The 26,266-nt window shown below is 43.9% G+C and overlaps 1 protein-coding gene across 1 annotated transcript in view; it reads right to left on the reverse strand.

Moving 5' to 3' along the window:
- Positions 1-26,266, reverse strand: part of cacna2d3a (calcium channel, voltage-dependent, alpha 2/delta subunit 3a) — a 1,400,547-nt gene that overhangs the window by 460,321 nt on the left and 913,960 nt on the right. The window contains exons 19-25 of the mRNA XM_072472475.1: positions 25,387-25,458; positions 24,253-24,314; positions 24,075-24,142; positions 17,565-17,610; positions 10,144-10,241; positions 9,955-10,048; positions 2,334-2,429 (exon numbers count right to left, since the gene is read on the reverse strand). Of these exons, the coding sequence (XP_072328576.1) occupies positions 2,334-2,429; positions 9,955-10,048; positions 10,144-10,241; positions 17,565-17,610; positions 24,075-24,142; positions 24,253-24,314; positions 25,387-25,458 (536 nt within the window). The remainder of the gene's footprint in view (positions 1-2,333; positions 2,430-9,954; positions 10,049-10,143; positions 10,242-17,564; positions 17,611-24,074; positions 24,143-24,252; positions 24,315-25,386; positions 25,459-26,266) is intronic.

Below are 26,266 nucleotides of genomic sequence, written 5' to 3' on the forward strand. Positions count from 1 at the left end.
AAGGGACAGTCTCTTGTCTGTTTGCTAACACCAGTCTTTGTTCTTTTCCTCCTTGAGCTAGTTGAGATATCAGGAAGCTCTTCATCTTCTCCTAGGCGAGAGTTGGCAGTGCTGTTTTTTTCTATTTTCTTCAGTCTTCTTGAGCTAACCAAGATGTTTAGGCTGAAGTCAGCAACGATCCTCTGTCTTGAGAAGTTCTCATCCATCCAAAGTGTGTTTTATCCCACTGGAGAGTCTGTTTATGTATTGGGGTTTATCATTTATTCAATTTTCCATTGGCAAAGGACAAAGTAAGCCCTCTTATTTCTGTCAGAAGTCCATTAAGTCACCTTGTGACTCATCACTTCCTTGGACACCCTCTTTAATGTGGGGGGGAGGGTGTTGTAGGCATGATAGTGAATGGCGGAGTAGGCGCGAGGGGCCAAATGGCCTACTCCTGTCGTATTGCTTCTGCTCTTACATTGCTATAATCGTGTGGAAAGTCAAAGCCTCACTATTTTAAATAATAGTGAAGCAGGACCTCAAGAGCAACACATTGTTCAGCTGCTTCTGCTGCTCCATTAGCCCTGCAAAAACAGAAACCTGTCTCAAACTCCCCGTGCGTTTCGAGAAATTGCTGCATTTGTGCATTAATAACCAGTTAAGCTCACCACAGAAAGTTAGGTACTTGACAGCTTAAGGGCCTTGTTAATGATGAATTTTATGCTTCGACAATGTCACTCAATTTCTCCAGCCCAGAAAGGAAACAATTGAAACTGTGAAGTCTCATTCCTGCAGGTAGTAAATTGTTCTTAAAGATTTCCACCCGGGGGTAGGGTGGAAGTGAGGGCTTAAGTGGGTCGGTAGAGACTCGATGGGTCGAATGGCCTCCTTCTGCACTGTATATTCTATGTTCTATTTTTAAATGTTATCTATTTTTACATTTTTCTTAGATTTCCTGCTCATTTCATGTCTATGTTGGTCTTAACTTAATCCAATCTTTCTTTCCCTCGCTTTCTTGCTCTTTCTGAATCTAATTTTACCCAATTCCCCCTATTCCCTTCTCCTGCATTCCTCTACTTCATTCTTTATCTTTAAATCTCATTGGTTAAAGAGATAGATGTTGGTCCTATCATGCACCAAGGTCCCAGATACCCTTAGAACTTAGAACATAACAGCGCAGTACAGGCCCTTTGGCCCTCGATGTTGCGCCGACTTGTGAAACCACTCTAAAGCCCATCTACACTATTCATTTATTGTCCATATGTCTATCCAATGACCATTTGAATGCCCTTAGTGTTGGCGAGTCCACTACTGTTGCAGGCAGGGCATTCCACGCCCTTACTACACTGAGTAAAGAACCTACCTCTGAAATCTGTCTTATATCTATCTCCCCTCAATTTAAAGCTATGTCCCCTCATGCTAGACATCACCATCTGAGAAAAAAGGCTCACGCTGTCCATCCTATCCAATCTTCTGATCAACTTGTATGCCTCAATTAAGTCACCTCTTAACCTTCTTCTAACGAAAACAGCCTCAAGTCCCTCAGCCTTTCCTCATAAGATCTTCCCTCCATACCAGGCAACATTCTGGTAAATCTCCTCTGCACCCTTTCCAATGCTTCCACATCCTTCCTATAATGCGGCGACCAGAATTGCACGCAATAGTCCAAATGCAGCCGCACCAGAGTTTTGTACAGCTGCAACATGACCTCATGGCTCTGAAACTCAATCCCTGTTGCCCAGCTGTGTGATTATTAATTTGCACAACTTGTGACAAGAAAATAATTCAGCTGAGTGGCGAGATGCTCTGCTCCAGTGGAGTTTGGCTACTATCATCATTTTCATTATATATTTAATTCAACAAATATGGGATAATTAACAATATTTTAAAAGCATCACATGATGAATTATACAATCATTTAGCTACAGAATGACATCTGACATGTTTGGGACAGACGTTTAAAGAACACTATTTAAAATAAGGCCAAGAAAGACTGTTACAATTAAATTGAATAATTGCAGTGAAAAACATTGACAGATGATTTGGGAATCCATGTCCAGGATCTTCCTGGTTCTAATTATCAGTTTTTAACCAAATATGATCTTTCACTGATTGCAAAATGCTACAAAAAACATACTAGAAGGGCAATTAGTAAAGATGCTTCAGAAAACTTTCATTGATCAAGATAAAAATTACTTATGAAACAGATCTGTTTAAATGTAAACATTAGGCAATTTTACTTGCTGAAAACTTCAGGAGTTTGTAGTTATTTCTTTCTGAAATATAACAGAATCAACTGAAGTCTTTTCTCAGCTGTTAAATGAATGTTATTAATTGACAATGAAGCTTACTGATTAGTACGTTGTTCTTGTCCGACAAACAAATTGATACGACTGAGTCCTGTGCGTGTTCCCAGGAAAGAAACTTCAACACCCTTGTCAGCGTTTCTGGAACGAGATATCCAACAGGATAAGTATGCTTAACACACAAGAATCAACCTACAATAAGATCCATGCTTTAGCTGCAAATATGAAAAACTTGCAGTGCAATGCACTCACATCTGTGTCTAATCATTGAATATGTAGCATGACAATACTGCAGAAAGAAAGATCTCAAATAAAACAAATGAAATGTGGAACAGACAAAAAGGAGAAGGAAAGACGGAAAAACAGATCTGATTTTGACATGAGAATAATTTTGGTACCTGAAATATTTATTAATGTGTCTTAAGATCGTAGAATGTTGCCTGCTATTCAGTAGATGTCTGTTTGAACGGTAATCTGAGATTCATATTCAGCTACGTTTTACAGCCAAGATCAATTGGTCATGGCGTGGACAACTGAATTGAGTGAACTTAAAAATGTAAGAAATAGGAATGGAAGTAGGCAATATGTTCCCTAGAGCCTATTCTGCCATTCAAGTTCATGGCGCAACTTTGACATCGCTCCAATTTCCACCTTATCTCCATATTCCTCAGCGCGAAGAGTCTATCGATCTCGGTCTTGAATTAATTTTTATTCTTTCATGGGATGTAAGTGTTGCTGGCAAGGCTATATACTCAGTGATTCACAGCCCTCCAGCATAGAGAACTCCAAAGATTCACAACTCTGAGTGAAGAAATTTCAGGAAGGAACTTAGAACAACTATGATCATTGGAGAAAAAGTATTAGGAAAGCTAATGGATCTAAGGGCTGACAAGTCCCCTGCACCTGATAGTCTGCATCATAAAATAGGTTTCTGCAGAGATTATGGATACATTGGTTGTAATCTTCCAAAATGACCTGGATTCTGGAAAGGTCCCAGCAGATTGGAAAACTGCAAATTTAACATCAATATTCAGGGAAGGAAGGAGACAAAGAGCAGGTAACAATAGGCCAGTTAGTCTAACGTGCCATTGGGAAAATGCTAGAATCTATTCAGGAGGTAGTGGAAAATCATAATACAATCAGACAGAGTCAACATGGTGGGCGGCACGGTAGCACAGTGGTTAGCACTGTTCTTCACAGCGCCAGGGTCCCAGGTTCGATTCCCGGCTTGAGTCACTGTTTGTGACAATAAAGATTATTATTATTATGGTTTTGTAAAAGGGAAATGTTTGACAAATTTAATGAGTTCTTTGAGGATGTAGCAAGCAGCCTGGATCAAAGCAAACCAGTAGAGGTAGTGTATATGGATTTCCAAAAAACATTTGATAACATGCCATATAAAAAGGTGACTGCATAAGATAAGCACTCATGGGTGTGTTCGTGGACATCTTCAACCTCTCCCAACTCCATTCCGAGGTTCCAACCTGCTTCAAGGAGCCCACCAGCATACTGGTACCAAATAAGAACCATGCAACGTGCCTCAATGACTACTGGCCAGTGGCGTTGACATCTATCATTATGAAGTGCTTTGAGAGATTGGCCATGTGATACAATATCTTCATACTCCCAAAATGCCTTTATCCACTGCATTTTGCATACGGCCACAACAGGTCCATAGTAGACGCCATCTCTCTGGCCGTACACTCATCCCTGGAGCATCTTGACAACAAGGACTCTTACGTCAGACTCCTAATCATTGACTACAGATCCGCCTTCAACACCATAATCCTAGCCAAACTCGTATCAAAACTCCAAAACCTAGGATTGGCTCCTCCCTCTGCTGCTGGATCCTCGACTACCTGACCCATAAACTACAATCAGTAAGGGTAAACAACAACAACACCTCCTCCATGCTAGTCCTTAGTACCAGGGCCCCACAAGGCTGAGTACTTAGCCCCCTACTGTATTCCCCCCACACACACAACTGTGTGGCAAAATTTGGCTCCAACTTCATCTACAGATCTGCTGATGACAGGAACGTAGTGGGTCAGATCTCGAACAACAGAGTACAGGAAGGAGATAGAGAACCTAGTGGCGTGGTGTATCAACAACAATCTCTCCCTCAATGTCAGCAAAACTAAGGGGCTGGTCATTGACTTCAGGATAAAGTGTTGTACACACTCATGTCTGCATCAATGGTGCCGAGGTAGAGATGGTCGACAGCTTCAAATTCCTAGGTGTGCACATCACCAACCATCTGTCCGAGTCCACCCATGTCGCCACTACAACCAAGAAAGCACAACAGCGCCTACAATTCCACAGGAAACTAAGGAAATTCAACATGTCCACATTGACTCTTACCAATTTTTACAGATGCAGCATAGAAAGCATTCTATCTGGCTGTATCACAACCTGGTATGGCAACTGCTTGGCCCAAGTCCGTAAGAAACTACAGAGAGTCGTGAACACAGTGTTGCTCTTATTAGCCTTAGTTTTATTAGCTCTGATTATGCCACCTTTGCTCACGAGTCGCCAGGTATCTTTCGGATACCGCCACGTGGTTCAAGCTCGAGTTATGATTAATAAGTCAACACAACGCTTAGTAAGATTGAAATCAACGGTCATTTATTATGTACAGCAATCAATACTTACACAATAATCCTACTATCTATATCAAAACCTACCACTACTGGCCAATACTTAACTTTAGGAGATGGCCCACCAGGTCAGGGAAACGAATGGCTTATCGAATCGGATCTGGCCCGCGGGATTCGAAAGGCTGATACGGGTCGATGGCTAGGAATCTCTATCGGGTAGCGATCGCTGGAGTCAGACTTACTGTTTCTGGTCGATGTTCTTGCGAAGGTTGCGAGCAGGAGAAGAAGGGAGAGAGAGCGAGATCTGAACTTGGCCCCTCACTTTATAGGGCCCAGGGGCTTCCTGCCTCTCGGGGCGGCCCTTGACCCTGAGCCCCAAGTGATTGGGCTTGTTCCCAATCACTGGGTTCGATATGCTCCAATAATGGGGCGATTCCTCGATCGGGGGTGGTCGTTCACCTGTCTTTGTTTCGGCCACTGCAGGCGCCGACAGGTCTGGCCCGGCATTCAATTGCTAATATGTTGCAATTGTTCCCGGGGATTGCCGATTAAACTGCAGATGTCTGGGTTGATGTGCTGCTAATAGTCTTGAGTATCGATCTGGGCCGACTTCCCCAGAGCCGAATACGCTATTCTGTCTGTAGCTGTCCGTTTGTGTCCTGTTGGCTGCTTTTCCCATCAGCCGTTTCAGTTAGCCATTTTAAATTGGGTTTTGGCCAAATTAATAGGGAATCAGCAATTTTAGATGGCTACAACAGCCCAGTCCATCAAGCGAAACCGCTTCCCAGCCACTGAGTCTGTCTACACCTCCCACTGCCTTGGGAAAGTGGGCAGCATAATCAAAGACCTCCCCCACCCGCGAGAGGAGGTGGTGGAAGCAGGGCCGATAGTGATGTTTAAGGGGCATCTTGACAAATACATGAATAGGATGGGAATAGAGGGATACAGACCCTGGAAGTGTAGAAGATTTTAGTTTAGACGGGCAGCATGGTTGGCGCAGGCTTGGTGGGCCGAAGGGCCTGTTCCTGCGCTGTACTTTTCTTTGTTCTTTGTCCACCCGGGTTATTCTCTCTTCCAACCCCTTCCTTTTGGCAGCAGATACAAAAGTCTGAGAACGCGCTAACAGGTTCAAAAACAGCTTCTTCCCCGCTTATGGACTGAACTGATCTCTCCACACAGCTTCTCTACTGAGTAGTACTACACTCCGTATGCTTCACCCGATGCCTGTGTCTACGTACTTACATTGTGTAATTATCTAGGTCCTATGGTTTTTCATGTGTGGAATGATCTGTCTGGACTGGATGCAGAACAATACTTTTCACTGTACCTCAGTACATGTGGCAATAAATCAAATCAAATCAAATCATGGTATTGGGGATGGTGTATGTCAGCATTGATAAAGGATTGGCTAACTAAAAGGAAACACAGAATTGGGATAAATGGGTAATTTTCAGTTCAGTAAACTGTAACTAGTGGAGTGCTGCAGGGATCAGTGCTGGGACCTCAACTATATACAATCTACATTAATGACTTGGATGAATGACAGACTGCATTGTAGCCAAATTTGCTGATGATACAAAGGCAAGTAGGAAAGCAAATTGTGAAGGAAGATAGAAAGAGTTTGCAAAGGGATATGCACATATTAAGTAAATGGGTAAAATAATTGGCACATGTAGTATAATGCAGGCAAATGTGAACATGTCCACTTTGGCAAGAAGAATAGAAAAGCTGAATATTATTTAAGTCGTGAAAGAACTGCAGAATGCTGCAGCACAGAGGAATCCAGTTGTCCTTACACGGATCACAAAAAGCCAGCATGCTGGTGCAGCACGTAATTTGGAAGGCAAAATGAATGTTGCTATTTGTTGCAAGGGAGGCGGGGTATAAAAGTAGAGAAGTCTTGCTACAACAATACAAGGTGTTGCTACGACCACAATTGGAGTATTGTGTACAGTTTTGATCTCCTTACTTAAGGATGGATACACTTGTACCGAGCAGTTCAGAGAAGGTTCACTGTGCTGATTGCTGGATGAAGGATGTTGTCTCTTGAGGAAAGGTTGAGCAGGTTAGGACTATGTTCATTGGAGTTTAGAAGAATGAGAGTTAACCTTATTGAAACGCATGTAATTCTGAGAGGGCTTGACAGGGTAGATGCTGAGAGGGTGTCTCCTCTTGTGGGGGAATTTAGAACAAGGAGAGTTTAAAAATAAGGGGTTTCCCATTTAAGGCGGAGAGGGGGTGGAATATATTTTCTCAGAAGGTTGTTAGTCTTTGGAATTCTTTTCCAAAGAAAACAATGGAAGCTGGGTCATTGAACATATTCAAAGCTGAGTTAAACAGGTTTTTTCTTGTCAAGGGAGTTGAGGGTTACAACGGACAGGCAGGAAAATTGAGTTAAGGACACAGTCAGATCAGCTAGGAAATGATCACATGTTGGAACAGGCCCGATGGGCCAAAAGGCCTCGTCCTCCTCCTTACTCGTCTTATTTTGTGATCTCTGTCCTAAATGACCAATGGCTTATCTTGAAACCATAGACTAAATTCTTGCTCATGGATCAGGAGCGCAATGTCAGGACAATTTCTGGTCTGCAAATCCAATTTGGGAAAAAAATCGCTATCGCCACCTAGTCAAACCAATGAAAGAAACAAAAACGCAGTAAACAGCCCAACAGTCCTCACCGCTCAAGCCCCCTCACACACTCACAAATGTACCATCCGTGCCAACCCATTCAGCCTCATTCCCCCTCCCCCATTCACCCCAATAATCCCTCACACCCTCCATGCCAACCAATGTCCCTCTATTCATCCTCCATGGACCCGCATGCTCTCCATGCTAACAAATGCCCCTTTACTCACCCCATCTGGCCCCCATAGCCTCCATGCCAACCTATACCCACCTCCCTGGATCTCATGCACTCCACGGCAACTTATGCCTTTCTACCCACCCCATGTCTCCGCATGCACTTCATGCCAACCTACACCCCTTTACCCAACTCATGTCCCCTCACAGTATCCTTGTCAGCCTATTCCCCTATGTCTATCCACCGTAGCCCTTCATAATAATAATAATAATTTTTATTGTCACAAGTAGGCTTACATTAACACTGCAATGAAGTTACTGTGAAAAGCCCCATGTCACCACATTCTGGCGTCTGTACGGGTACACTAAGGGAGAATTCAGAATGTCCAAATTACCTCACTGCGCGTCTCTCGGGACTTGTGGGAGGAAACTGGAGGACTCGGAGGAAACCCACGCCAACACAGGGAGAACGTACAGACTCCGCACAGATAGTGGCCCAAGCCGGGAATTGAACCTAGGACCCTGGCGCTGTGAAACAACAGTGCTAACCACTGTGCTACCATGCCGCCCCATTCCTATGCCAAATTAGTCCCACCTCATGACCCCACCCACCACCCTTTTCCTTTTCTCCTACCATGCCAACTCACCCGGTATCAATCTTGGGAGCAGATCTCAGGATCCATGCTGAGAATAAATAAAGTTTGGTCATATAGAACTTGAGCATCACTAAAAGGAGACAAGTATTTTGCCTTACAATCATCAGGATATTCACAAGAATACCAAATGTAAAGGGAACAACAATTTATACTTCATGAGAAGAGAATGCTGATTGGTTGAGAAAGTGGACTCTAATCGGTGGTGGCGTTTCCATAGAGAATGGACTCGTTAACCGATGACTGACAGATCGAGGAATCCAGCATCAGGATGGGGACCTGCTGAGAGCCACCACCCAGCATTTACCGCTGACCGCCTTGCTGCAGCGTCTACCCATGACCCTCATTCCGCTCTCACTCGCCTGCAGCCTGGGTCCCTTATCCTAGGCCGGGGAGGCTTTGCGAGCAGTAGCCATCATTCCTACTAGTGCTGCCAACATGCAAGCTTCTTATTCGGCAGTCGCTCTTGAAGAGGTGGGATTTCCACCCCCTGGTGTCCTTGAACCTCAGTAAGTCCAGCTGCTGCCCAGTTCAGTTCCTGAGAAGGCAGCCTGGACGGAATTCTCCGACTCCCCGCCAGGTCGGAGAATCGGCACGGCACCGCGCGAATCGTGCCACAGAGCGGAGAATCTGCGCCATTGGCGTCGCCGTGCCGCCGGTCGAGGTATGCTCCAGCCCGGGCCGGCGCGCCGATTCTCCGGCCCGAATGGGCCGAGCGGTCGTCACAAAAAATCCGAGTCCCACCGAGTCTAACATCCTCTGAGCCGGCGGGACCTCAGCGTTGAAGGGTCCGGGGGATGGCCTGTGGGGGGGAGGGGGGGGGGGGAGGGGGGGGGGGGGAGGGGGGGTCCAACCCCGGGGGTGCCTCCGTAGTGGCCTGGCCCACGATCGGGGTTCACCGATCGGCAGGCCGGCCTCTCTGGCCGGGGGCCTCCTTTCCTCTGCGCCGGCTCCTGTAGCGCTGCGCCATTTGGCGTCGGGGCCGGCGCGGGGAAGAAGGCCACTGCGCATGCGCTAGTTGGCGCCGGTCGGACTGCGCATGCGTGGACCCCGCGGTGCCCGGATCACGCCAGGATCGGCAGCTGGAGCCCCATGGGCCGCTCCAGTGCCGTGCTAGCCCCCTGTGGGCCGGAGAATGGGGTCCCGGAACAGGCACCGACGCCGGAGTAAAGCATTCCCATTTTTACGCTGGCGTCGACACTTAGCCGCCCGATGGGAGAATCCTGCCCCCTGGCTCTGGGCTCTCCTGGTTCTCCAGCCAACAGGCAAGACCCCCTTTGCCTTCATTAAATATTGCTGTGTGCGTATTTCTCCCAAGCATGTAGATTATACATAACCTCATCTATCTGTATGTAGGGGCTTTGTTAAACTGTTCACAGCAGAGTATTCAAACTGTTGTCATTAATAGCAGTGTAATGGCAGAATGAACAAAGGTAAAGATCTCTCTACTCAATCTGACTGGAGGTAAATGACGTGGAACGTAATGCTGTGAAAGCAGGGATAAAAGTTGAGGAAATTTGAAATAGGAACTAACAAAATGATTAAAACATCAACAAATAATAGAGGTGCTTGTTCTTCTTCTTATTTTCAATGTTACCAGAATGTTACATACTTACTCTGATCTGTTTAGAGCTAAACTGGTCCAGTAAGCTTCTAGTGGTGCTGTCACCACAGCATCAAAAAGTACTTCTTGGATCAATTCTTTGTCACCTGCACGTTTATAATGAAAGCAATTAAAAAATTAAACTACAGTTGTGTTCTTTTTGTAGAATAAAATAATAAAACAATAAAAATGTTGCACTTACACTGTATAAATGGCTCTTTCCCCGTGAGAAATAGTTTGACAGCTTCGAGCTGAAAGAGGTTTCGATATTGAGGATGTTTGTCAGTATTACAGTAGTTCCTGTGATCAGATGAGAAATGAATTTCATCAGGATAGTAACAAGTCTACATATCTGAATTTGCACATGCATAAATTACAAACATGCAAGCGTACGAACAAGGAGCAAGAGTAGGCCATTTGACCCATCCGGACTGTTCCACCATTTAATTAGACCATGTATGATCTGACAGTAACCTAGCTCACTGGAATTCATCCATCAAGCCCATGATTCCCATGAACTGCTTTGTGTCAATGTGCACAACAGCCCAGACTTTACCAAAGTAATGGTGAAGCTATCGTATCTGTTATTAAAGTGACTTCTAGCAACTGCTCATGCACAGGAACTTGCTGTTTGAATTGTCCAACTGCTTCAGAAGCTTTGCCATACCTTTTTCTTGCCAGGTGTGTCAGCATTGAAACATATTGATGGGCATGAAGTTGTGTGTTAGGTACCCACTAAAAACCCCAGAAAAGATTAGGACTTGAGCATTCCACTGGAAGTATTTTTCAGTAGTTTGATGAATCTTAATTAATGACAAATGACCTGACTGGCATTGAAAATTATCATTTACATGGGAGGAGTGTCCTACCTTCAGATTTTTAAAAATTAAGTTTTTAAAAATGTATTTCATGTTCTCCTTCTTAATTCCATTTTCCTTCGCTCTATTTTATGTTTGTACATGATTTAACATTTGAATTAAAAATTGACACTTCCTGATTCAGACTCTGCATGCCTCAATGAGGGTTCTTTATTTTGATGGTTTAAGGAACTACACAGTTGCTTTCCCTTTGCACACAGGTTTCAGATCCCTGAAATGGACTTCAAAATGGATTTCAAATTACTGCACATCCCAATGCTAAAGTACATCGAAAGTTTGTGGGAAAGTGTGTGTCTCACCCCACAACCCAACCACAAATTATCATAGGATTTTCAGTGCAGAAGGAGGCCATTTGGCCCATCGAGTCTGCACCGGCTCTTGGAAAGAGCACCCTACCCAAGGTCAACACCTCCACCCTATCCCCATACCCCAGTAACCCCACCCAACACTAAGGGCAATTTTGGACTCTAAGGGCAATTTATCATGGCCAATCCACCTAAACTGCACATCTTTGGACTGTGGGAGGAAACCGGAGCACCCGGAGGAAACCCACGCACACACGGGGAGGATGTGCAGACTCCGCACAGACAGTGACCCAAGCCGGAATCGAACCTGGGACCCTGGAGCTGTGAAGCAGTTGTGCTATCCACAATGCTACAATGCTACCATGCTGCCCTCTAATGGGTCGAGGTGGGGTAGAGCTGATCATCTGAAGTTGTTGAATTTGATGTTGAGACCGGAAGGCTGTAGTGCACCTAACCGGAAGATGATTGCTCACAATGTGGTCTCCTCTATATCGGAGAGACCATATGCAGACTGGGTGATCGCTTTGCTGAGCATCTTCGGTCTGTGTGCATTCAGGTGCTCCCAATGTGGTCTCCTCTATATCGGAGAGACCAAACACAGACTGGGTGATCGCTTTGCTGAGCATCTTCGGTCTGTGCGCATTCAGGACCCTGACCTTCCCATTGTTTGCAATTTTAACAAAAGACCCTGCTCCCATGCCCACATGTCTGTTCTTGGCCTGCTGCAATGTTCCAGTGAAGCTCAATGCAAACTGGAGGAACAACATCTCACCTTCCGGTTAGGCACGCTACAGCCTACCGGTCTCAACATCGAATTCAACAACTTCAGATGATCAGCTCTACCCTACCTCGACCCATTTGTTTTCATCCCATTTCATTTTAACTGTCTTTTACCATTTAAATCTTTCTTAATATACATTAACCCCCCCCCCAATCTTATCCACCTTTCCTTAACCTTTCTCCTTTTTGCTTCCCCCTTCCCCTCTCCCCACATCTACAGTTCATCCTCTGATGTTATTTTCTCTGCTGTTTGGCCTTTCACATCTTTTGTTCTCTCTGGGGACTGTCATTAGCACTCTTTCCCCTTGGTTTCTGTGGCCATTAGCACCCAGTTTCCCTGGGTTTCTGTGGCTATAACTCATCTTTCATTCTCACCCCACAGTATACATATTTCCCACTTTGTCTGTTAGCTTTGACAAAGAGTCATCGGACTCAAAACGTTAGCTCTTTTCTCTCCCTACTGATGCTGCCAGACCTGCTGAGATTTTCCAGCATTTTCTCTTTCAATTCAATTCCCTCTGTGGGATACCAAAAAATGGCTGAAGGCACTCGACACTGCAAATATTATAGCCCAACAACATTTAAACTACAGTACTGAAGATGCTCCCGAACTAGCAATGCCCCTAGCCAAGCTGTTCCAGTGTTGCTACAACACTGGTATGCTCTGCCCACAAAACACAGGGCAAATCCAAACAAACCGATTGCCACCCTATCGGTGTACTCTCAATTATCAGCAAAATGATGGAAAGTGTCATTGATAGTGCTGTCGAGTAGCAGTTACTCAGTAGTAACTCAGCTGACTGATGCTCACTTTAGGTTCATCCTCTGATGTTATTTTCTCTGCTGTTTGGCCTTTCACATCTTTTGTTCTCTCTGGGGACTGTCATTAGCACTCTTTCCCCTTGGTTTCTGTGGCCATTAGCACCCAGTTTCCCTGAGTTTCTGTGGCTATAACTCATCTTTCATTCTCACCCCACAGTATACATATTTCCCACTTTGTCTGTTAGCTTTGACAAAGAGTCATCGGACTCAAAACGTTAGCTCTTTTCTCTCCCTACTGATGCTGCCAGACCTGCTGAGATTTTCCAGCATTTTCTCTTTTGTGTTTGTTTTCATAATTAATTAGTTGAAAGAATTCAATGTATTAAATGCTTTTTTAAAATTAATGGAGTGTTTTTCTTTAAAAGTAATGTCATCAATAGACACTGCAGGTGGAATCTTGCACTGCTCCTGGGAATGGGAATCAAGGTGGGCAGGGGAAATGAATTCAGTGAGAGGCCAAAAATCAGCTTCCTGACGATGGGATGAACTTTTGCAATTAAGTTCAGGGAGGTCTAAAGGCGTTTTGTGCATCATGATGGCAGGCTTCAATAGCTACATGGATGTGTGTATGAGAGGAGAACTCATCTGTGGTCTCCAGGATGAGCTCCGCCATGGTAGGCTGGGGGAAATGAGGCTGGGAGTAGACAAATGCTAGAATCAGGGCTTCCCATTGGCTGAAATGCTCATGGCTGGAGTGACAGATTCAAAGAATGAGCTGACTCGCTGCAATTTGTTCACATTTCACCGCAGGCATATATGATGCTGGCTCTAGGCAACCCGGTACTTCTGGCTATGGACCAGCTGAGAAGGAAGTGGTGGAGGTATCAACTTTCTGCCCACCCTGTCACAAGATTCGCAATTCTCCTCTTGGATGCATATCCTGTGAGATGACTGGTCCGAGATCCTGTATGGCCAGCTGTCCTGTCTCCCCAGAGGAAATCACTCTAACTTCCACTCCCTCCTCTCGACTTATACACCAGACTGAGGAGATTGTTCCCATAACTTCCTAAAAAAATGTTTCCAATTAAGGGGCAATTTAGTGTGGCCAATTCACTTACCCCGCACATCTTTGGATTAACGGACACGGGGAGAATGTGCAAACTTCACGCGGACAGTGACCCGGGACCGGTATCGAACCTGAGTCCTTGGGTGCCATGAGGCAGCAGTGCGAACCACTGCGCCACCATTCCACCCTTTCTTCCCATAACTTTATTTTATGTCAGCATGACTCCAGAGGTTTCCCCGTGGTGGATACTAGGTGCGTTGGCAGGGAGGGTGTAAGGGCAAACTGTGGTGGTTTTGGGGGGGGGGGTGTAGGGTATCATAGTGACTATGTGATGCAATATGGGTGAGTGGGGACACATGTGAGGAAAAGGGGCTCACTTACAGGATGTGGGCATTGCTGGAAAAGCCAACATTTATTGCCCATCCCTAGTTGCCCTACAGAAGGTGGAGGTGAATTGTCATCTTGAACCGCTGCAGTCCTTCAGGTGTAGGTACACCCACTGTGCTGTTATGGAGGGAGTTCCAGGATTTTGTCCCAGCGACAGCGGAGGAACGGCGATATATTTCCAAGTCAGTTGGTCAGTGATTTGTAGGGGAACCTCCAGGTGGTGGGGTTCCAGGTATCTGCTGCTCTTGTTCTTCTAGATGGTAGAGGTTGTGGGTTTGGAAGGTGCTGACTAAGGAACCTTGGCGAGTTACTGCAGTGCATCTTGTAGATGCTACACATGGCTGCCACTGTTCGTCAGTGGTAGAGGGTTTGAATGTTTGTGGAAGGAGGAGCAATCAAGCGGGCTGCTTTGTCCTGGGTGGTGTCGAGTTTCTTGAGTGTTGTTGGTGCTGCACTCATCTAGGCAAGTGGAGAGTATTCCATTACACTCCTGACTTGTGCCTTTTAGATGGTGGACAGTCTTTGCGGGGGGTCAGGAGGTGATTTACTCGATGTAGGATTCCTTGCCTTTGACCTGCCCTAGTAGCCACAGTATTAATGTGGCTAGTCCAGTTCAGTTTCTGATCAATGGTAACCCCCAGGATGTTCATTGTGGGGGATTCAGCGATGGTAATGCCATCAAATGTCAAGGGGAGATGGTTAGATCCTCTGTTGTAGGAGAGGGTCATTGCCTGACACTTGTGTGGTGCGAATGTAACTTGCCACTTGTCAGCCCAAGCCCAAGCCCAAGCCTGGATACTGTCCATGTCATGCTGCATTTGGACATAGACTGCTTCCTTATCTGATGAGTCGCGAATGGTGCTGAACATTGTGCAGTTATCGCAAACATCCCCACTTCTGACGGCACACTAGCACAGTGGTTAGCACTGTTGCTTCACAGCACCAGGGTCCCAGGTTCGATTCCCGGTTTGGGTCACTGTCTGTGAGGAGTCTGCACATTCTCCCTGTGTCTGCGTGGGTTTCTTCCGGGTTCTCCGGTTTCCTCCCATAAGTCCCTAAAGACGTTAGGTAATTTGGAAATTCTGAATTCTCCATCTGTGTACCCGAACAGGCGCTGGAATGTGGCGACTAGGGGCTTTTCACAGTAACTTCATTGCAGTGTCAATATAAGCCTACTTGTGACAATTAAGATTATTATTATGTTGGAAGGCAGGTCATTGATGAAGCAGCTGAAGATGGTTGGGCCTAGGACACTATCCTGAGGAACTCCTGCAATGATGTCCTGGAGCTGATATGATTGACCTCCAACCACCGCAACCATTTTCCTTTGTGCCAGGTATGACTCCAATCAGCAGAGCGTTTTACCTCTGATTCCCATTGACTTCAGTTTAGCTAGAGCTCCTTGATGCCATACTCAGTCAAATGCTGCCTTGATGTCAAGGGCAGTCACTCTCCCCTCACCTCTGGCATTCAGCGCTTTTGTCCATGTTTGAACCAAGGCTGTAATGAGGTCAGGAGCTGAGTGACCCTGGCGGACCCAAACTGAGCGTCCATGAGCACATTATTTCCGAGTAAGTGCGGCTTGATAGCACTGTTGATGACTCCTTCCATCACTTTGTTGATAGGGTAGTAATTAGCTGGGTTGGATTTGTCCTGTTTCTTGTGTACAGGACAGACCTGAGCAATTTTTCACATTACTTAGATTTGAGATCTACTCCAGATTTGAAATTTGCCAATAATTTTCAATCTTGTTAAAAGTGAAAAGTACGCTTGCTACCCACCTCTCCACCCCCCCACAAAGTCTGCGTATTATTTGCATGTCAGTTGGACAGATCAAAAACATATGGTGGTTCTCTGGCCTATTCTCAGTGCACGCATTAATGGTAAAAAGGTAAATGTTGCTGCTTTATCAGATTAATTCATACTTAAAGCCAACTTCCATTTCATTGGTAATGTTGAAGCACAGACTTTGCATTGCAAAAGCGAGCTACAATTGTGACAATTACCATAACTGAACATGGCATATGGAGAAGACTAAAATCTGAGAAGCAAACATTTATTCTGCAAGTGTAACTCTTTATCTGGAGGTTACTTCTGCAGAGAACAAAATACCAGAATTTGCTGTCAAAATAACAGTGAGATTAATGGTACTCACCGTTTTTATGCAAAACATTATACAGCAACTTCAGTCAATGGGCATATGTGAAGTTAAGTGTGAATATTCAGAAGGTGTTGTCCACATTGCACAAATCCACTGTTAGCTTCATGAACATCACAGTTTGCTGTTTGCCACACCAATGAATTGTCATGTGAGTGTCCCTTTAGGAAATGTGTTCTCTTAACACATGGCTTCAGTGATGTCATTGTGTGGGTGGAGCTGGGCTGTGGCTCTGGGCTTTACTTCCGTTTTGAGCTGGAAGCTGGCTGTGGCTCTGTGTTTTACTTTCGGTTTACACTGTTGGAAGCTGGATTCAGAAAAAGAAGGCGTCTCCTCTCTCTCTCTGTATGTTTGTTAAAAGGTGTCCAGATCACTTGATAATTTAAAAGTGATAACTGTTTTCTGGATAGAATTCAAACCTACTGTTTTGTTAAAAGGGTTTTTCCTGGTTGAGTGGATGTTGTTATCAAATTGAAACAGTTGAAAGGGAAGTTATTAAGGGTTATATACATAGAGAGAGAGAGAGAGAACTGGAGCTGTGTGGGGGGTTTATGTTTGTAATTGATAAAATGCTTACTGTGTGTGTTTATAGAATGTTAACTGAATTTGTAGAATAAACTTTGTTTTGTTTAAAAGTGCTTAAGGCCTCTGTTGAATAACACCTGAAAAGTAGGCCCTTGTGCTCCTTGTAACTAAAATTAAAAAACAGTTGTAGGTCAGGTGAACTCCATGATATACTTTGCAGTTTTCTAAACCCTGGCCCATCACAGAATTGCATTGAATGAGATGAAGTTGCTCGATTTGCATAGTAGATACAAACTAAGCTGGCCACAGAAAGTCTTTAAGTACTCATATAACATGGGCTCAGTGTTCATTACTGCCAATCAACTTCACTGACACTAAAATGGAACCGTCGCAAGTGAAAATTCTCATTACTTAAGGTTTTAATTGTTGGAGGTTTTAAAAATGTAAACTTTTTTAAAACTTTTCCTTTCTGTCTCTTGTTTCTCTCTTAACTAAATCTTTATTTCTCTCTCTTTATTTCTTTATCTGCTCTGAATTAGTATTGAATTCACCCACACGAATATACCCTTCCCTCTCAATCTTTGCACTTTTTATTTTACAACCTTTCAATTTTAGATATTAGGGATTGGTTGCCCTTGTTCCCTCACTATGCCTTTATCAGCGTGCACATTTGGTAACATGCCATAGAAATATTTTCAAATATAGACATGCAAATGATTTTAGATGTCCTGCTGCAGCGACCTTCGGCCTGTGGTCTCTTACCATTCTTCCATCAGTGTTAAATCAGGGTGGTCCAGGTCATGCAAACCTTAATGAAGAACAAACCAGCAATTAAACAGCTACCATAATTCACGAAGATTCATACAGAATACTGTCATCAATCTGCTGTGAAGGTGAAAATTGGAGTGGTGCCGAAGCTAGGTAGTAGCCTGTTACAGTTTACAGGGCGATATGCCTGGGTTGCAGCTAAAAGCAGGTGCAGACAAGGCATACTTGATATTAAATTTAGCCCATTGCATTTAGTGAAATGTCTTTCAGCTAATCATTTCTAATTGTCCTTGGGCAGATGATGGCGAGTCGCCTTCTGGAATACAAATTAGTCACTTACTAGACCATTTTATCACTCGTAAACATTTGCATTTAACAATTCATGTATCGTAATGTTGTTGGACTAGTAATCCAGAGATCTGGACGAACAATCTTGAGGCAGGAGCTGGGAAATTCAATTTCAATAAATTAAACCAAAACCTGGAATAAAAAGCGACTGCCAGTAACAAAACTACCAGATTGTGGTGAAAATCGATTTGGTTCATTAATGTCCTTACCCTGGCCTATATTTGATTGAAACACCAGAACAATGTCGCTGACCCTCAATGGTCCTTTAAAATGGTAGACTAAGCCACTCGCTTGTATTCATGGTGATGGCGACTAACCATCACCTTCCCAAGGACACTTAGCAATGGGCAACAAATGCTGACTGTGCCAGTGATGATCATGTGTTGTGAATGAAAGAAAGTCACAATTTATCAGAATTTATGGTAATTCTAATGATATATCACACATTTCTGGGAGTTTCTAGATCTTGAATCAAGAGTAATAGTTATTTGGTATTATAGTTCTATTTTCGACACTGAGAAAGCAGGCTGGATTCTCCAGTACCCCATCCGTGTGTTTCTCGGCTGTGTGCATTCGCTGGCAGCAGGATTCTGTACTCCCACTGCTCATCAATGGGAAACCCGCTGGCGGGGGTGCACTGCCGATGGGAAAAGTAAATCGCAACACCCAGAGAATTCTGGCCATTATTTTATGGAAATACATTGATTACCTGAAAGACACGTCACAAAACACAAAATTTAATACTGCGAGTGCCTTTTCTGCATCAGTTTGCAGCTGCAAACCAAGCCTGATGGTCTGTAAAAATCATTTCAGCACTGCTCCAATTTTCAGTCGGGCCTCTGGTAGCTAGTGGAAGCTACTAAGCAAATCAGGCAGGTACTTTTTAAGATGTTTATGTCACTTATGGGTCCCTTTTGTTAATTCCTTGCTTTATTTCCTCTGGTACGCATGCTTTCTTCAGCCTTTGTAACTGTTGTTAACTAACCCATTCTTTTTCCTCCCAGTTCTTTTAATGACACTTACAGTTTGTCAATGGGAATTCTCGGAGATGCGTGGTGATGTCTGGAAGACAAGGAGAATCTCTGGAGGGATTCAATACAATTTTGCCTGCCTAAGAGGTACTCAGTGCAGCCCTTTCGACGTTTACACCTCTGCATCAACAGAGTTTGTGAAATATTACTCACTTTGACGGACATTATGCTGATGGTACTTTTTCTTCTGGAAAAAGCTATTCTAGCAGGACATCTTTGCCTTCACGTAATTTTCTAGTTGACAGAGACAATAGGTAATTTTAAAAGCTAATGGAATGTTGGTCTTTCATTCAAGGGGGCTGGAATAAAAATGATGAGATGTAATTTTACAGTTGTTTGGAGCTTTGTTGAGACCCCCTTCTCGAGTGATGTATTCAGTTCTGGGCAATGCAGCTCAAGAGGGTATGTTGACCTCGGAGGGGGTGCAGCACAAAACGATAGAGGGCTAAATGTGGTAATTATGAGGGCAAATAGCATAGACTAGCCTTACATTCCACAAACATAGATGTTTACAGGGGGATCTCATTGAGTTGTTTCTGATAATTAGAGGGTTCGTTAATGTGGATAGAAAACATTTCTTTCTCTGGCAGTGGGGTAGGTGCCACAGGGACATGACCTTAAATTTAGAGTTAGGGGGTGCAATTCTTCCAAAAAAACGACTAAGTGTCATTTTCGGCAGGTTTGGTGAGGTAATTTCCGTTGGGTGTTTGGGTGCGATCCATACTTTCACTAAAAGGCTGTGAGATGCCCTCTACCCCCACCCCCACTACCTATGGTGAACTGGTCCCACACCCATCCATCTTAGTGAGCAATGGGGCATTCCCCCCCACCCCCGTCCCGCCCAAGTGAGCATACCCCATTATGGAGCCACTGAGGACCTTCCACCCTTTGGGCCCCTCCCTTTCAGCCCCACTCCCTTTCAGGCTCCCCTCCTCACTCCCCCACCCTCCATACGCCCCTTCAGCCCCCTTTATGGGCATGGCCGCCCTCAGCCCCCACCCCTTGGCAGTGTCAACCTGGCATATGGGCACTGCTCCAGCTCCATCACAATGCCAATGGCAGCCCTGTAGTAATAGGGTGGCACTGGCAGGGTGTCAGGTTGGCACTCCTAGGGTGCCATGTTGGCAATGCCTGGGTTCCAGGTTGGTGCTGCCAAGGTGCCAGGCTGGCACTGCCCAGGTGCCAGGGACACTGCCCTGCCCTGTCCCCAATCACCCTGGGGCTCCAATGGCCTCTTGCTTTATATGGACACAAAAGGAGGAATGTCAGGGTAACTGAGATCCAGTATTACTTTATTAGTCCCAACTGACAAGATGGCACCAATGCATTCTACAATTTGTGGTACCTTTAATTGCCAATGGTTATGGGAAACTGTCATAAGGGTCTGGGTCAGCAGAGAAGCAGGGACCATGCCTTACCATCCTCAGAAATAGTAACAATCACATTTAACATGAAAGTATTTTGGGGTAGCACAGTGGTTAGCACAGTTGCTTCACAGCCCCAGAGTCCCAGTTTCGATTATCAGCTTGGGTCATTGTCTGTGCGGAGTTTGCACGTTCTCCCCTTGTCTGCGGGGGTTTCCTCCGGGTGCTCCGGTTTCCTCCCACAGTCCAAAGATGTGCAGGTTAGGCGAATTGGCCATGCTAAATTGCCCCTTAGTGTCCAAAAAGGATGGATGGGGTGACTGGGTTACGGGGATAGAGTGGGGGAGTGGGCTTAGGTAGGGTGCTCTTTCCAAGCGCCGGTGCAGACTCGATGGGCCAAATGGCCTCCTTCTGCAGTGTAAATTCTATGATTCTATGATATTTCTATCTAGTCTTACTACCAGTTAGATTTGATCTTTTAATTAGGAACCAAATTGGCACCATTATAAGAATAATCAGTGACACTTAGCTATAAAATATCACTCATATTTGAATCTTTGACGGGAACCTGGATGCTGCAACATCCAATGTGACAGAGAGAAATTCTGATGAAAAATTAGTATTCAGTGTGGTCAAAAGTTCTGATACTTGGTAAGATTAACATTTCTGCAGTGCTCTGGGCCAAGCATCTAATTTGCCATTTTCACTAAGTATACTTGCATTGATTTTTTTTAATGCTTGAGAGTGTGCAATAGTAGTTAAATTGCACCTGTGTCAAGAGTGTAGTGTAGAACTGCACGTAAACACTACAATAAATTTATCAAGTTGGTTTTTAGCTTGCTAATCCAGCTACTAAGTAACAGCTTCAACACTTGGCTGGTGCAGAATTGACTGCACTGTTAAAGACAGATGAGACAGGGAGATTGAAATGTTGAAAGGGTGAACACAGAAATCCCACCTGTTGTTTTGGTTAGTTGTCTTTATATCTTTACAAACATGCCTTTAATTTCATTTTCAGCTTATGAACGTACTTACAGAAGAGGTTCCAATAAAAACCTGCCAAACAGATACAATCACCACGAAGGTTTCAAGGTACCGAGTGTCTTCGTGTTTTATGGCTGACAATTGCCAAAATATTTAACAACAGTTAATACTTGGGGCATTCTTTACAAAGAATTTGTAGATGTACAGAATAGGGTTTGGCATTTACTTCTTCAGTGAGTTTTTTTGTAAATTTGTGGTTATGACTGTCAACTACACAAATACGGTAACCTGGAAAACTCCATTCTGGAGCCTGAGTGCTCCCGAGAATTGGGACTAGTCTTTACTGGAGCTGGGAGCGGGGCCCAGTGTGATTCCCTCTCGGTAACTATGCAAATATATGCATGGTGGAGAACTCGCCAGGTTCCATCGGATTCCCAGTATCCACCTGCGAATTGGAGCAGGCGGCCAGATCTTCAGGTACAGCAGCAGCAACCTCCCCCTTTCCCCCCCCCCCCCCCGATAAGGAGGGCCACCCTCGCCCCCACAACGGGAATAACAGGTCACAGCACACATGCATAAGATAGCCCGACCGCCACCAGCATCGTCCCCTCCACTTCAACCCATCAGCCCTCTGTCAGACTCCCCATCACACCCCCCATCATACCCTCCCAACAGAAACCCCCATCGGTCACCCCTGCCTGAAAGCTGAACAACAGTCCAGGTAGTACATTGAAAAATCAATGCATTTTCATTTACCCTTCCCGAATATCTGCTGCCTCAGACAAGGGTCTTTAAAGCAGCAACTGTTACAAGTCTCAGAGGCTTCCTTGAAAGCTCAGAACACTTGAAAGGACTTCTAATCTCCTGACAGCCTTTGAAATGCAAAACTTCCATTCAATTTCACACAGCAATACATTTCATTAGCCAGTGGATGACAGTTGTATTGGTCCAGACACAGGTGCTTGCTGACTCCCATCCTTGGCATTACCTCCTGGCACAGGTTGGCACTGTCCACTCTGGAAGTGCCAAAATGTGCCAGAGACAGTGCCCTGCTATATCCCCCCCCCCCCCCCCCGCCCTAAGTCCTTGACTGCCTCATGCCTGGCCAAACCTGTTGTAAACCTCGCCGACATGATGTCATGTTGGTGAGGTAAGAATATTTAGTGAGGGAAGATCATTTGGCAGGAGGGCGCTAATAATATTAAAATTCATTCCAATTTATTGAATGAGGTTCGTGCCCTTTGTGGACTTGAATCTCGTGACGTCGCCAGCAAAAGGTCGGGAAAATCTGATTCTCTGGTGAGAATCGCTCTTCCCAATTCTCACCTGAGTTTCCGCCCTCACTGCTGATCACACGGGAGGCGAATGCAGGCTCAAGATTGCGCCTGTGGTGTGAATAAACTAGTACCTTTCTGTACTCTTCATGTTGTTTATTAAAATCTGTACCGGATTGTGCACAGGATGGGCCCTGGGATGGTATTTGCAATGAATCCTAAGGTTTTCCAGTTTGTTAGCTCTTGTTAACTTTGTCAAGAACAACATTGCTAAGAACTGGCATAACATCTGGCTTCTGGGAACTTGCGGCTGTGAATCAGAATCCAAGGAGACATTCCCTGTCACATTGATTATTACCTTCTGGATTCAGCAATTTTCTTTGTTCTTCAGCAAAGCTAGACATTAAATTGTCAACAGGGTTTCACTGTTTGAAGCAGACTTTGAAACACTTTGCCCAGTTTTGAACTCCCATTTCCATCTTCTCCTATGTCTGCATGTTTTTTAATGTCCAAGTTTTGGGAAAACGTTTCAGCCTCATTGTCCTTCACAATAATTGAATTCTTCTCATCCTGTTTAACTTCGGGATCAATCTTCACTTTGTGGTCTTCTGCCTCATTTAAAGGCCTTCAGTTCAAGGTCAAGCTTTGCATAATTCTTTTGTAGCAGGGGTGATTGCCTCTTTATTTTTAAGTTACGTTCAAGAACATATATCCTTCCGGGTAGCTCTGCACTGTCAGCTCTGGAATCAGCTTTTCCACACTCCCTTAAAGCACCTTATCCCTCTTTTTCATGATTATCTGTAAGTAGTGTTGCCAACTGTTTTGTCCCATCTTGTCTTCAAATTCCATTAACTTTTATTTCTCAGCCTTATTCTCCAATGTCCCTTTTAAAATTAGTAGGTTGACATTCAGACTTTTTGGACATGTCTTTAGTCAAAACATTAATTTTTGCAACAAGTGCACAGGGTGTGGATTCTTTTCAGTCGCTTGGCTCTTCTTGTACAATTTCAGGTTCAACAGCTTCAATGGGCTTTCCTGAAAAACTGGAGGCAGCGAGACCTTATCCCCAGCCAAGATGTTTCCTAACATGAAATCAAAACTTTCAACGGTTGAAGTTGGAACGACACCCACAGCAACAGGACCGGTAACTAAGCCACATTTTAAATTGATCTTATCCAAAGTTATGGGTAAACAATTTCCATCAATAGCCAAAATCAATACCTTTTTGTTCAGTGAACCCATTGGACAGAGTTTCATGTCACCTGTCAGCATCCATGTCCTTTCAAAGTAGATTGGATGAAATGGCACAATGAAGTAGAAAATAATTACTCCATTTTCACAGACCGCACATAAACATACAACAAACCATTATTGTGAGGAGTGTTTGCACCATAAAGGGACCCGGCAACACTAAGTGGCTGGTTTTTATATTGCCCACTTCTCTCTGTTTAGATTCTGTGTTAGGGTTGACAATTTTATTCTAACTCATAGCTTTAATCATACCTTCTTCCAGCGTAACATTTCCTTGGAGGAAGTACTTCCCATGCCCTCTGGATAAAGCCACACCTAGACTGTACACAGGAGATTGCGGTCAACTACATGTGGCCATCAAAAACCTTCTGGGAAGCTTTTAATCTAATTTCACAACATCTTAGCAAATAAAGGAAACGATCAAACCTACCTGAATGGAGTGCCTTTGATGTCTGTATAATAGTAATCATTTGTCATCACTAAGACTCGCTTCTAACATGAAAAATAAAACACAGCAGTAGTAACCGGCACTTTTGAAATTACTGGAGGTTGGAAAGCCTGTTTTGTGATTTTGCTTCAATACTTCAATACTTGTAAATCATTTAACCACCTTCAAAGATTTGTGTGAATCTCTTGTTACCTTTGCTGCAGACATTATTCAAATTTCAGAAAATGTGTTGCTTTTAAAATAATTTTACGCAGCCTATAAAAGTATACCTATATCATTAATGGCACCTAGACCAACAAGTTTGAAACTGAACAAAAATGATTTAAAGAACAATGTGGTTAAAAAACTGTACATACTGTGCTTGACTGTTAAACAATAGCTTTAATCTTATCTTCCTTTATCACAACATATCCCCAGAACATGTACTTGCAAAGTGGTCTGGATAAATACATACATAAAAAGCAAAGTTCACCTGCAATTTCTTCATTAACTTCCATAACATTTCTTAACGCTATTGCATGTGGAACAACATTGTATACTGGAATCAAAACTGAATTATTAAAGCATGTGAACTTTGTCAATCTATGTTCGATGCTCAGTAGAGTGTCAATTGTAATGCAAATTTAGAAAGAATGTCCAGGAGCATGTCCACGCATTACACACTTTTCAACGAAGCTTGGAGGACAGCCATTACCTGGTTCATTCTTCATGGCAATGCCTTGACCAATCAGTGTCGACCTGTCTGGTATGAATTTGAACAAAAGCTTAGCTGTTGACTGTTCCCTGGTGCATTCTTCATGGGATCATCTCAATAAATCAGAGCCTGCTTGCCAACAAATCAGCACTCTCTTATACAGTATAAATTTTAGTTCCCTTTACAACTGGTATTTTTGTCAACTGTACTGATGAGTGCAAGACAAAAAGCTTCAACAGCATGTCTCCTTTTTTCAGCCAATTTCCAATGCGTCATTGGATAAATCTAAACATTCAGTAGCAAATTACTAATTTTGCTCTATAACAATTAGGAGACTCCTCAGAATAATTAGATTATAAATAAATGATCAAATGACTTGTTAAAACCTTTTACATCTAATCTAAGAGGAAGAAATGTCTTACCCCTTTCTCCACAGTTTTTTTCACTTCCATTGAAAATTTTCCTGTTTTCCGATTTACCATACCATTGCGCAGCTATAACATAATATATATGATTAATATTCTCACAGAAACGCAAAGGGAAAAAAAAATAGAATTGTCTTCTTCAGCAAGCTATTGCTCATATTGATGATGGACCAACCTTGTCCAATAACATTTTTATTTTTGTGGTGTATGTCTTATTATGGGGAGAAAAGTTACTGCCAAGACTCATTATACCCATTGTCAAGGTAATGTCTGTTCAGGAGGTAAATTGATTTTTCTATGGGGTGAGTTTAAATGATGTGTTTTGGTGTAACATGACTCTTCATCAGAGCTCAACACGAATGGGATGAATGTTCTGTACTCTTCCTGTTAGCCTATACTTTCACTATTTGGAACAGGTGGATGAGCTCTACTGAGTGAGAATTTTCGGTTTAAATTTCAAGCGTTTCATCTTAAATTTAATCATCAAGGTTTCTCATTTTCATTCTTCCTCCTTTTCTTGATTAATACTTAGGCTTTCCACAATCTTAGCTATTATCAAGTCGAATACTGGATAAGTAGAAATTTCCTCCAACCAAATATCGGGAAGCCAGGAGCCACTGCCCTCGGGCCTTGTCACAAACTTCATTCCCTCACTGCCAAATCCATCTCTCTCTCTGGGAAATGTTTTCAAGTTCCTCCAAGGTCTTGACCCTGCCCTCCTCTGTAATCGCTCCACCATTGGCGGTTGTGCCTTCAGTTCCTTGGCCCTAAGCTCCGGAATACCCTCCCTAAACCCCATACCTTTCTTCTTCTCTTTCCTCCTTTAAGACACTCCTTAAAGCTTCTTCCGTTAACTAAGCTTTTGTAGTCCGATCGA

The sequence above is a fragment of the Scyliorhinus torazame genome, chromosome 13 (assembly GCF_047496885.1).
Source record: "Scyliorhinus torazame isolate Kashiwa2021f chromosome 13, sScyTor2.1, whole genome shotgun sequence".
NCBI lineage: Eukaryota > Metazoa > Chordata > Chondrichthyes > Carcharhiniformes > Scyliorhinidae > Scyliorhinus > Scyliorhinus torazame.